Source organism: Apaloderma vittatum, unplaced genomic scaffold (genome assembly GCF_000703405.1).
Source record: "Apaloderma vittatum isolate BGI_N311 unplaced genomic scaffold, ASM70340v1 scaffold9912, whole genome shotgun sequence".
NCBI lineage: Eukaryota > Metazoa > Chordata > Aves > Trogoniformes > Trogonidae > Apaloderma > Apaloderma vittatum.
The window spans coordinates 68,200-80,545 of record NW_009705308.1 but is presented as its reverse complement, the minus strand read 5'-3'; the positions used below and the strand labels follow the sequence as shown (position 1 = coordinate 80,545).

General features: G+C 40.8%; 1 protein-coding gene across 1 annotated transcript in view; it reads left to right on the top strand.

The window, feature by feature from the left end:
* Positions 1–5,496: 5,496 nt before the first annotated feature.
* DUSP16 (dual specificity phosphatase 16) overlaps positions 5,497–12,346 on the top strand; it is a 27,454-nt gene continuing 20,604 nt past the window's right edge. Inside the window, exons 1-2 of the mRNA XM_009865345.1 lie at positions 5,497–5,729; positions 6,913–7,051. Of these exons, the coding sequence (XP_009863647.1) occupies positions 5,499–5,729; positions 6,913–7,051 (370 nt within the window). The 5' untranslated portion in view covers positions 5,497–5,498. The remainder of the gene's footprint in view (positions 5,730–6,912; positions 7,052–12,346) is intronic.

Sequence of the window (12,346 nt, the reverse complement as noted above, 5' to 3'; positions counted from 1 at the left end):
CTGCTTTTATTTTTTTTTTTTTTTTTTTTTTTTTTTTTTTTTTTAATACTGGGTCTCATCTTGAGAAACATAAAAGGGAATTTGACTGTAGGGGTGCATAGTGTTTTTCTCATAGGCTTGTGTGTTTGCTTCTAGAAAGTAGAATAATACACAATTAAAAAAAAATCATCTCTTTTGGGTGTCTCAGGCTGAGTGTGGAAAAGCTCTCCTTCAGGACATTCTGATGTTCAGGTGCTGTAAAGTTATTTTGTTGGTGTTTTGCCATGCAGCGGTGACGTATGTGGGAGCACTGCTGTAGGCACCTGACAAAGCAGGCAGTAGTGACCTTGGGAGTAAAATTGCTGAGTGTTTATGACGCCAAGCTTCAACTTCAAGGTTATCTTCTTACGTGAGGTAGAAGTCTTTCAAAGGTTGTAGCAAGGCTCCTGGAAGCTCTTTGCTAGTTCCTTAACTGGAGTAGAATTAGAACATTGTTCTGAGAGTTTTAAAAATACGTTCTCCTACATCCACCTCTTTTAAAATAGTTGCTATCATATGAGCCAAAGCCTGAAGTAACTCAAACAAGCGTCCTGCTGTGATGTAAGGGAATTGCTTGACATCAAAGCAGTAGAAGCGTAAATCAGGAGTGCATACAAAATGTGAGCTATTTGGACAGAAGGATCAAACACACAACTTCAGTGCCAGGTTTCCAGTTACATGGTTGCCGCTTTGCTCTCTCTGTGCCGTCTGGGATGGGGACAGGCTTCCCTGAGGTGCAGAGAGATCCTGTAGTTCTGTGGCAGCATTACATGTACATATTAGAGGTCCACTGCTGTTCGTATGGAAGATAGTAGGGGTTTTGTTGGTTTGGCTCTTTGAACAATATCGAGAGACTGTAAAGATACTGGCCAAGTGTAGAAGACATCTTTTTAGTTCTACGGCCAATTTAATTTTCTTCTTTAAAAGGAGGGAATAAGCAGTGTTGCATGTTGCAATCCATCTGCAAGGAGGAAGAAGCCATGCAGTATTACCAATGTGCATGGGAGTGACTTCATGCTGTATTCTCATAGCTCGATTACAGATCACTTTTCCGTAACTCTCATTTCAGTGTAGAACATCCTGTGACTCAAATGGTTTCCTAGCTTGAAGATTGACGACATAATGGCCTATTTAGGGCGAAGCATTGTATTGCATCTTTTTATGAGACACTATAGTGTCTGATACATACCACTGTGGTCTAAGTCACAGAAAGAAAGAGAACAGTCAAGAATTGAATTTTAGCTTTTTACAAACTATGATTAGAAATGAAACAGATACTTCAAAACCTCACAGTGGCTGAATGATAAGAGCAGCCACCAGGAAAGGAGAGAGAGCTCTGGTGTTTACCTAAAGCAGAAGGCTACCAATTTCTCTTGTTTAGATAGGTGCCAAGGCAGAGTCCCAAAGTCTGACAGGAGCGAACCACAGAGAATTAAAACAAAACGCTGTAGTTGATAAAAATGCTGTCACTCTGCTGCGCAGTGGAGCTGTTTCTGTCAAAATAGGATTTCATTTGCAATGATTTGACATGACATTACTGTTAAGTTTATTAGTTTCAAGCCATGGGCAGAATGCTTTCAGAAACTTAGCACAGAGCTACATGTTCAGGTAATAGTCCTGTTTAAAAAGGTTCTGGACTGGTAGCTCTTATGTTCTTTACATGTTCTTTACACCGTTACCATACGTGACTGGTCTGAGTTCTTTTTAAGGGTCTTTTAAAGCAAGCTGTTAACATACAAGAGTAAAGGCTGAGACAGTGAACAGTAAGCATTTAGAAGATAAGAAATATACCCAAACTGAAAGTCACAAATTAAAAATTACATATTTTTAACACCCTCAGTTTTAGGGTTCTCTAGTTTCTCAGCTGCTTTATTCTTCTGTTATTACTTGGACTTTAAGTCAGCAATTTACCCATCAAAACAAACTGTCTAGTTCACGAACAAACTGTCTAGCTCACAAAGGATCTAGAGCCAATTCCCACTAAAGCCAGTGGAAAAGTTTTCATTGAGTTTAGTGGGGCTGGTATCTGACAGCCTTTGATACAAATAAAAGAGAATCAAAATTTGTGACATGAAATTTTAAGAGAAATAAGAAAAATGCTGAATACTGTTTTTCCCTCTGAAAAAAAAAATAAAGGACACAACTATCAAGTTTCCCTTTTCCCCCTCTTGCATAATGGCATATTCTTTTGTCACCTTCCTGAGGCCAATACAGAATGCCTGCTCTGTGATGGGAAGCACACCTACCAACCAGATTGCAAAGATAGGGTGATTTGGTTATTATTTTTTAAATAGGTTTAATTAAGGCCTGGTATAGTAATTTTTCCAATAATTTTTGTAGTTTAGTGCGATAGGCGTTTCACTGCAATACACTTCCATTTATCTGGGCAATCTTAAAAGTAGTGGCTCTTTAGCACTACAGTCAGGGCAAAGAGAAAGTCATGTTTTGTCAACCTAATGGCTGTTTATGTGAAATCTGGTATTTTTCCTATATTGCTACATGAAACTCTCACAAAGTAAGATTCTTTCAGTTTTGAAGTTTTTTGTATTGTTAAAGTGAAGTTTGTACTTTTTTCAGAATTTAATTTATTTACGATTTTGTATTTGTATAATATAATGAGTGAAACGTCTGCTGACCTGGGATTTCCCATTGCTAAATACAACTGACTTGTTGCAATAACAGGACTTTATAAATTGATTTGAATTTATGACTTCGCTTCCTATTAAGATAAATAGCAAACATTTCAAGCTGAAGCAGCAAGTCAGCACTATAAATAAAATACAAGTTTTCCAGCTGAACCTGTTAAACTGAGGATGTAAATTTATTTATTTTTAAATATATAAAATCTCCATTCGCATAGGGACCTGCATGTGCATTATGAATCCAGGAAAACACATAGAATTATAGGATGTGTTGGGTTGGAAGGGACCTTTAAAACTTACATAGTCCCAGCCCCCTGCAGTGAGCAGGGACATCTTTAGCTAGATCAGGTTGCTCAAAGTGTCGTCAAGCCTGACCTTGAATGTCTCCAAGGATGGAGCATCCACAACTTCTCTGGACAACCTCTTCCAGTGTTTCACCGCCCTCATTGTAAAGAACTTCTTCCTGATATCTAGTCTAAATCTACCTTGATCTAGTTTAAAAACTCTTGCCCCTCATCCTGTCACTACACGCTCTTGTGAACAGTCCCTCCCAAGCTTTCCTGTAGGCTTCCTTCAGGTACTGGAAGGCTGCTGTAAGGTCACTTCAGAGCCTTGTCTTCTCCTGTTCCAGGCTGAACAATCCCAACTCTCTCAGCCTGTCATTTTAAGAGCGGTGCTCCAGCCCTTTGATCATTTTTGTGTCCTCCTCTGGACCCGCTTGAACACATCCATGTCCTTCTTGTGTTGAGGGCTCTGGAGCTGGACACAGTACTCCAAGTGAGATCTCATAACTTGCTTCTCTTTACAAATGTTTTGCGGCCTCAAGAGTGTCAATCAATTGTGGTTTTGGTTTTTTCATCTGCCCACTTCAGTTTTGTGCCAGTTGTGTTACTTTGCGTTGTCCAGCCGGCAGAAAGCAGAGATGGAAAGGCTGCTTAGCTCACAGGCTGGGTAGCATGGGGCAGACCTGACATAAGCATCGCGTGAAGGTCCACTTCACCTTGTGCAAGCGTTGTCACATAGTTTTGCTGACCTAAAATCACTTCCTCAAACAGGAGAAGGGAACGCAGTGGTGAGGGACACGCAGACTGGAGGAATACAGTTCCTTGCTGAGCTGGCTTTACCCTGCACTGGTTTGAGCCCAGATTGCTCATTTCCAAACAGTCTGCTCTACTGACAAGGTGAGGAACTCTGTCAGGCTTGTCCTTTCATGTACAGGCTCTAACCTGTGAGCTTTGCCACCTTGGTAGAAGAAGTCACCACCCTCAGCTGTCCCCTCTTGCTGGAGTCGATTACAGAGGCAGCTGAACATGTGGCTTGTGTTTTCTCTGGCGTGGTTGTTTGCAAGTGTCTCTGTAAATATCCACAATTGCACTAAGAGACCCAGTTTTGAACTGTGGGAGCAAAGCAAGTTGACTCATGTTTTCAGTTGCATCTACAGCTGTGGCACTCTGTGCACGAAGGAGCAGCAAAATCCCTTATGGACAAAGCCCTGTGGTGGATCCTTTCTGAGGAGTGTTCTTACAGGGACCTGTTCCACCAAACCATATTTTGGGAGACTCTGAAAAGCCCGAGGATGACTGTATGGCAGCAACACAAAGAGATGGTGAAATGTGCCTGATGTTTTTTTTACTGCTCGGCTGCTGCCGCCGTTTCGGCTGATGTTGTTCGGATACTGTCAGGTTCTAATTTTACAGCAGTAGAATTTGCTTCAGACACTATTTAGCATTTGTGAGAAATGTAATGCACCTCATGTAACTGTCCCACCTGCTCCCAAAGGGCTAGAAACAGCGCTCGCTGCTTTACTTTTCAGTAGTGTCTTCAAAAGGGCCTCTGTTCCATGTCTGGTGAGTGGTAATTCAGATAAAATGCTTGTGGCCTGATGTAGCATCTTGTTCTTCTGGTTTCTTCTGAACTGTATTCTTAAAGGAGAGCAGTGGATATAAGTTTTGTCCTTTCTTTTGTACAGTTTCTGTTTGCCGACTTGCAGTGCTGGTCTGTGAAATGCTTTCCAAGGCATTAAACTTTAAAAATGTATGTTAACTAGTTTTACAACTTCTTATTAAGTAGTGAAGTGCTGAAATGCATTTAATTAGTTTTGCTATTGAAAGGAATACCATGATTTAGGGCAGTATCTCTTAATTATATTCTAACAAAGTCTTGTGAAGAGGCAGAGCTAGTGGCAACAAAAGTCTGCAATTAAGACAGGGTATGTTGCCTGAAATACAAGATAATTGTCTGGACAAGATTGCTGGAACAGATTCAGAGACTGTAGTTGCACATACTCTCTCTAGGTGTTTGGCACATACAGCAGAGAGGCAACTTCTCGGGAGTGTATTTATTATCTGGTGCAGACCACTGTGCAGTTAGCCTCAGAGTTGAAGGTTTTGTTCTGCGAACTTTCATGGCCTCATCTGGTTTCATTTTCTTTCACTTTTAATTTTTTTCCCATCTTCCCCTCCTTACAGGCTCTCAGTCCGGTGTAAAGCTGATGGGTGGGAGCAAAGGTAAAGAATGATGTAATGCGGCGGCCACCAGAAAGCATCTTTTGTTTGAATTGTGAAATGGCCACTCCATAGTCATCTCCTGATGAATCAGAAGTGAGGGGCTGCTTTGTGGAATGAACCTTTTGTCACGGCACATCAACTGGAAGCAGGAGGAGACATTCAGTTGAAGAGCTCTTTCTGAAAATGGGTTTAACTTTTCTTTTGCCAGTCACTACCAGCATGACCTCATACACTTCCAGTACAATGGTGTGGCTAAGCCTTTGAGTACACAGCCATTACATCATCGCAGCAAATTAGAGAGGGAGGTGGTGAAAGAGGCCTTATTGTTGTCATGGCCGATGAGATGATCAGGACGCAACTCATTGTCGCCGAGAAGTTGGTGGCTTTGCTGGAGAGCGGTACGGAAAAATTGCTCCTGATTGATAGCCGCCCCTTTGTGGAATACAATACATCCCACATCTTGGACGCCATCAACATCAACTGCTCCAAGCTTATGAAGCGGAGGCTGCAGCAGGACAAAGTTTTGATTACGGAGCTCATTCAGCATTCAGCAAAACACAAGGTAGGTGGTCATTTTCCTCTTATTCCTGATCTTTGTTTAAAGGAGCACCTGCGAAGCAACCTGTAATAGTTTTTCTTTAGGTACTTCATTTGTAAAAAACAGAACAAGGGGACTGAGTTTTGCTGAGCTCTTATTTGATCTAGGAGCCTCTGGGTTGCTGCGAAGTTTATCTTTGGGATTCTTTGTAGCCTGCTCTCCCCCAGGTTACAGAGTGATGGGGAGGGATTTAGAAGTTATTCAGAAAGAGTGCTCTCAGGGTTCTTGTATGTCCTGCAAAGTACAGTCCCAAAATTATATGTGGTTAAGGCAGGAAACTTTCCCCTCCTAAACTTGGAAGAGTCCCTTGGGGTCCGTGCTGGTGGGGTTTGCCTAGCAAGTGGTGATACGCTTTGCAAGGAAGCTGTAGCTCTGCCAATCCCGGCTCCTACTTGCACTTAAAAATGCTTTTTGTGTGACTAGTTTGATGTGTTTTAGTTGTTCCATTTGGTTTGGGTTTGGGGTTTTTTTTGTTGTTTGGTGGGGGTTTTTTTGTTGTTTTTTTTTTTTAAAATAGCCTTATTACTGAAGAGAAAATAGCTAAACTGTTTAAATTTAATGCATGTCTCTGTGTGTGGGGGTTGAATAATTTTTTTTAATCCATTGATATTTGTTTCAAATGTTTTGGGTATAAAAGAAAATCTATTACATTTTTGCTTTGTCATGTTAAAAACTGAAGACTATTTATTTTTAGTAGTAGTCTATTTTATACATAAAGTTGTATAGATGGCCATAATGTGTATGGCTTTAGGCAGTGTAAGGTCTCTTTACTGTTTAAACACAGAAAAACCCAGAAGCAGAAACTGACGTAGGGCCTTCTTTTAGAAAGCTTAGGTGTTGAACAGACCAACCAACCAACCTGAAGGCAAAGCATTTTACAGGTGATGTAAAATTACCTAATGGTACAATTTTGCAGAGTGTGCTTCAACTTGGAGCAAATAATCGATTTACAAACTCTCAAAGGCATTAAATCTGATCAGGCATATTTAAGCGTAAAAGAAAAACTGTTTTGCGTACAGCTGCGTAAGAGATCTGTGTATCTGAACTGCTGTGCAGCAAATAGCAGGGAACCCTGATGCAGGTGATAACGTGGTGCTTTTAATCGTCTTCCTCCTTCCTACCTTATTCTGAATTACCTGTGTTTCAGATTGAAATTGATTGCAAGCAGGAAGTGGTGGTGTATGACCAAAGCTCTAAAGATGTGACCTCTCTCTCATCTGACTGCTTTCTTACTGTGCTCCTGGGCAAACTGGAGAAGAATTTCAGCTCTGTGTATCTGCTTTCAGGTATGATGTACCAAGAGAAAAACTGAAACACTTGCTCAAGGAGAAGAAAGAAAATTATGTTGTTGTAGCAGATGTGAACACAGTTTTGTAGCGGTGCTGGTATAAACTTCAGTTATAGCATAGCTTTTTCTGTAGTTCTTTATGCATATAGTGACACTCGTCATAGATGTAATGCTTAGAAATTGCATCTTACAGGGGACCATTAGTGCTGTGTGTATGGAAATTGATCGATACAGGGTTTTTTAGACATGTGTCTGCTATTTTAGGGACAAAAAGAGTGAAAGAAATGTGCTTTCCTGATATTTTAAGTATTGTATATACTAGGATGAAAATGTATCCTTACTACGGTAAGAACAAGAGAAATGATCTCCCAGAATTATGGATGTTATTTGGTGTAACTTTTTAAACTTTAGCTCCTTAAGTGATAGTACTCTATTTAGGTCTTATCCCTCACTTCCCCTGTTTTTAAATTTTTGGGTTTTTTTAAGTCCCAGGTCAAAGCATTCCTAGAAATTCAAGTCCTTATAATACAGGATTTGTTGGTGTTAATATGCACTTGTGTTGTTATTTCTGTCATGGAACAGTAGACCTAGTGTTCACAAGATAGAACAAGGAGGGACATGAAGTAGATCTAGGGCTGAAAGAAGAGGGAATGACAAGTACAAGTTGGAAATCCACTGCAGTGACTCTATCAGGGATCTAATGAAGTGCATGCACAGCCTCTGAGAAATGTTAGAACTACAGTCAGAGCCTGAATAATGATGAAGGAAAGGGAAAGAACCCCAGAGAGATGCTTCCTTTTAGTGGGGAGTTTTCCCTGAGGCTTTTAGCAGCATCAGATGAAAGTGACAGGAAGGTGATTGTGTTACTGAGAACTTTTCCCAAACTATTTCAAAAGTGAGCACTGAGAAAATGAGTAATTTCTGCACTTGGACAAGTGTGTGTGGTGCTCAGGTGAGCTGCACTCAGAGTAAACTAAGTAGAGTTTTGCTTTGGCTGTGTTTGGTGCTTCCATACCTGTGGGTTGTGGGCTAAAATATTAGATTAAGTAACTCTTCTTCCATATGAACCGTGAATCAAATGTGTGGTGTCTAGGCACATTTAATGCTTATTGTAAGAGTGCTGAAATAGGTGGTTAATACTCCCTTAAATTTAAAACTTATTTAAAAAATAGGACAGTCTAGAAGCAGTTCACGTCTCTTAAGAAATCCTTTTTACTATTTGAATACCCAGCTCTGCTCATCTGTCCTGAGCAGAAGCGTATTACAGCTGCATGCAGCTGCACAGACTATTCACAACTTAATTTCTGTGACAGAAGGAGACACAGCTCTCTAATAACTGAGAATTAACTTCCCCTTTCTTAGACTGTCCCTGTATAGATCAGTTGCTTGTCTTTGATCTTCTTTTTCCTCTGTTGGACCCTGTGAAGGAGGTGGTCAGAGTGTCTTCATCCTCAGTTTGGCTCGTGACTCCTGCAGGAATGGGCAGTACCAGGAAGGGAGTGTCCCGCGGCAACCCAATGCACAGTCTGGGCAAACGCCAGTTGCACGTATCCTAATGATACTATGAGAATTTGTTTTGTTTTGATTTCTAGCACATGGTAGTTGCCTGTTTGAGCTGAAAATGTGAACCACACGCAAGTTACTAGAGCACATTAGTTAGCAGAGGTGAACTTGGCCATGTGCAACTGGTAAGGATTACTATGAGGAGAGAAAGATAACCTAATGTGTTCAAACCCTCCTTGGAGAAAGGAGGACTTTTTAATTTCAGCATGTCAAATGCACTTCTCTAAGCAAAGATTAGATTTGAGAATTTCATCTTATTTTTGGTTAAATAGATAGTGATGGGCATATTTATGAATGCAGAAGCAACTGATGGCTTTAATAGCAGTGGTAGAAGAGTATAAGAACAAAAGGGAAATGTGAGGAAAGTGTTTTACTATGAATCTATTACAGGTGCTTATTTCAGGAAATACACCCAGCTAAGGTGAATTGGCATTGAAGTAATTAACGTCAATTTTATTCCTTCAGCTCTCTAGCATTTCCTTCTCTTATAATGATTTTGCTCTGATTTTAATCCTTACAAAAGAAAATCCCTTTCACAGCCCTGTTGTTTTGTTACATCTGTTAAAAAGCTAGCCACCTAAAACACACACACACACACGCAGATATGAAACCTTCTGGGATGTGGGGTGAAGGAGAAGGTGCTAGATTCAAGTTCCTTGGAGATTATTGCTACATGGCTCTAGGAAACTAGATAAAATGTGTTGTCTCAGCAAGCTGATGACGAACTCTCATAAACGTTTATGGCCCATAATGAGAGCAGGGGTCAGCGCACTGTGTAAAAAGAAAAACCTTTGGACTTGAGTTTTCCCTATGCCACTCAATCTGGTTTATTTAAAATAGTGACCTCAAATAAAGATTCTGGGGTAGGAAAATATTTTTTTGTTGAGATAGAATAAGGAACAATTAACAAATATCTGAAATTCCTGCATCTGTTCTTCCTGCCTCCCCCCATTAGCGAGCAGCTTTTTTATTTAGGTTGTGCTTAAAAGTATGCTCTAGCCTGGAGGTTGTTTTTCCTTGAAGTAACTAATGTAAAGACCTCAAAGGAACCCTTACCAATTAATTTAAGCTCTTGATCTAACCTCATAAAAATATTTATAATCTGGTGAGGAATGTTTTCAGGAATTTAAATATTTGGTTTGGTTCTCAGTTTTTAAGTGCATGAAATGCTGATATGTGGGTACTGAAGGCTTAACGCCACTCTCATCGTTGTATCTACGCTGCTGAGTTAAAAAAGGTTTAAACATGGGGATGTGACTTGATTTCTCCTCTTCCTGTATTTTGAGAACTGGATTAACTTTCATGGAGCCCTTTTCCTAGTTACATCATTATTGAGGTGGTAACAGCCAAGAGTCTCACTTAAATTCTATTCAGCTATAGCAGTGGAAGTTGTTCAGGTTCTGCTCTCCTAGAACGCTTACTCTACCCCACTTCTTTTAATCTGGTTTACTCCTACTGGTGCAAGCACCAATATCTTTGTGATAGTTACCTTGCAAATGTTGCCTGTGAAGAAGATGAAGAGCAGCTTTTTATTTTGTGTTGTTTTTTGCATTTTTTTTGGTTCACAAGACTCATTCTAAAGAGCGAGATTTCTGTAAAAATAGAAATGCCTACCTTTCTGTATTGCCAGCCTGACATTAAAGATTGTAATATCCTAACACAGCAACATGGCATTGGTTCTGAACTGAAACCAAAAGCACTGGAGCCGTGCCTTTCATTAAATAGCATCCACCTGACCTGCAAATGTAATAAGGGTTGTGTATCCTTCAATCTTGTCCTTAAAAAGTTTTCTTCATGGTTGGAGCTGAAGCTGCCATCCTTCAGCCAGATGACAGCTGTCTTGAAAAGGGGTCCATAAACTTCTGCCTTCTACTTACTACACGAATTGTCTGTATAACCAGTAGCGATTTACACGTTTTCGAGGTGCCTGGCATGAAGGCTGCATCTGAGTTTTGTAGAACTGCTGAGCACTGAGCTGGGGAGCTGTATGCCCTCCTCCCAAAACCAGGGTTGAGCTGTGAGTACAGTCACCGTGTAAAAAAAGTGGTGTTGACAGGTAATCAAGGCCCAAGTGATGAATTGCTTCCTAATCTCTGCCTACCCTTCTGTCCATGAAAAATGTCATCAGCAATATGATTTAATGGATTTTGTTTTCACAACAGCTCTCTGATAAGGTTCTGCAGAGCACAAAGCTACTGTAATAAGCAGAAAGACATAAATTATTAACTTTCTATTCAGTAACAAACAGGAGTCATATATGCAATAGAGAGCAAATGAAGCCATAAGCTGAGAGAGGGTGTAAAGAAACAGCAAACAGAATGAGTTTAGAGTGATTAGGCAAAGGTCCTGAAAACAAAAGTGAGTGATTAGCCAGGGACTGTTGCAAAAGGTATATTTTTGCTAAAACTTCCCAAATCATCGTTTGCCCCTGACCTGTCCTGCACCTAACAAACTGTGTGTGCAAAATGGAAGACTGCATGGAGGATGCAAGGAGAAGGAAACAAGTCAGGTACTCTTCTACAGTCTTGCTTATGCTGGCATTTTTCTTAAAAATATTTGAAATGGGAAGCCTGTCTAAAGGAGCCATAGTGTAGAAATGCCAGTATCTCTAGGGTGCATTTACTGTTTTGTTGCCTTTACTTCCCTAATGCAAAGCTGGATGAGGAAAAAAAATAAACCACTGCAAAAACCGGTGCTCTTTTCTGGCTTTATCACCAGAAAAACTGTGCCTTGTGGCAGAGGGGTGGGAAATCTTAAGTATATTCTTTTATAGATGAATCCGGTCGTTTCTGTCTACTGAAGTGAGCAGGGCTGTGAGACAGAGCTTTCTTCCCCACTTCTGCAGTCCCATATGCCAAGTAGGAGAGTACCCAGGGTGTACTCAAAGGTGGCACGAGGTAGCTGTGGTTCGTGCTGATAAATTCCCGTCTAACATCCTGATACCTTTTAACATGTGGATTTGGCATTTCATACCTTTTGGTTGTGACTGACTGAAGTTTTGAGCATTCCCTATACGTAAGTCTATGCAGAGCGCCTCAAGAAGAGCAGCGCTCCTTCAAATCGATTAAAATAACCGAGTTATCTGTAAGTTGAAATACTTACAGCGAGCCCGAGCTGTTAAATATTGTGCCAGCGTTTAGAAAAGTTGCGCAATGATGCCAGCTTTACTGACACCCTGCCTGGTTGATGCTGTTAGAAGCAAGCCTCTGCTGAAAGAGGTAAAAACCTTGCTGAGGGCGTGCAGTGTTTCCCAAGCGACCCGGTCACCTGTGGAGTGCAGCCAGCACGGGTGAGAAAGAGTCGAGAGCAAGAGAGGAGCTTAGCTCTGAATCACCCTCTTCAGAAGTCTCCCTCTCCATCAATTTTGAATGAGAGCATCGAAAAACTAGTACCCTTGGCCACAGCCGGTCCTCTGCGAATATCCTCCCACCCTTTGTAGTTGAAATGTGGTTTTGAGTGTTCGTTCCATGCCATGATTTTTTTAAGCACTTGAAGAATGGGAGTAGGGTTTATTACTTTCATATGTGTATCCACTTGCTGTCTTTCGAGAGAGTGCAAAGTTTGACTAATGTGGAGCTCTCATAATATTTCTCAAACCCAAGAATAACTTGTTAAGTTTGCTTTTGTTTTGGATACCTCTGCATGCCCGTGAACGTTAATTGACTGAAATTACGATGGAGGTAGGCTTGTTCTGGTTTTGGTGGCTTTTTTTTTTTCCCCCCCCCTTCGA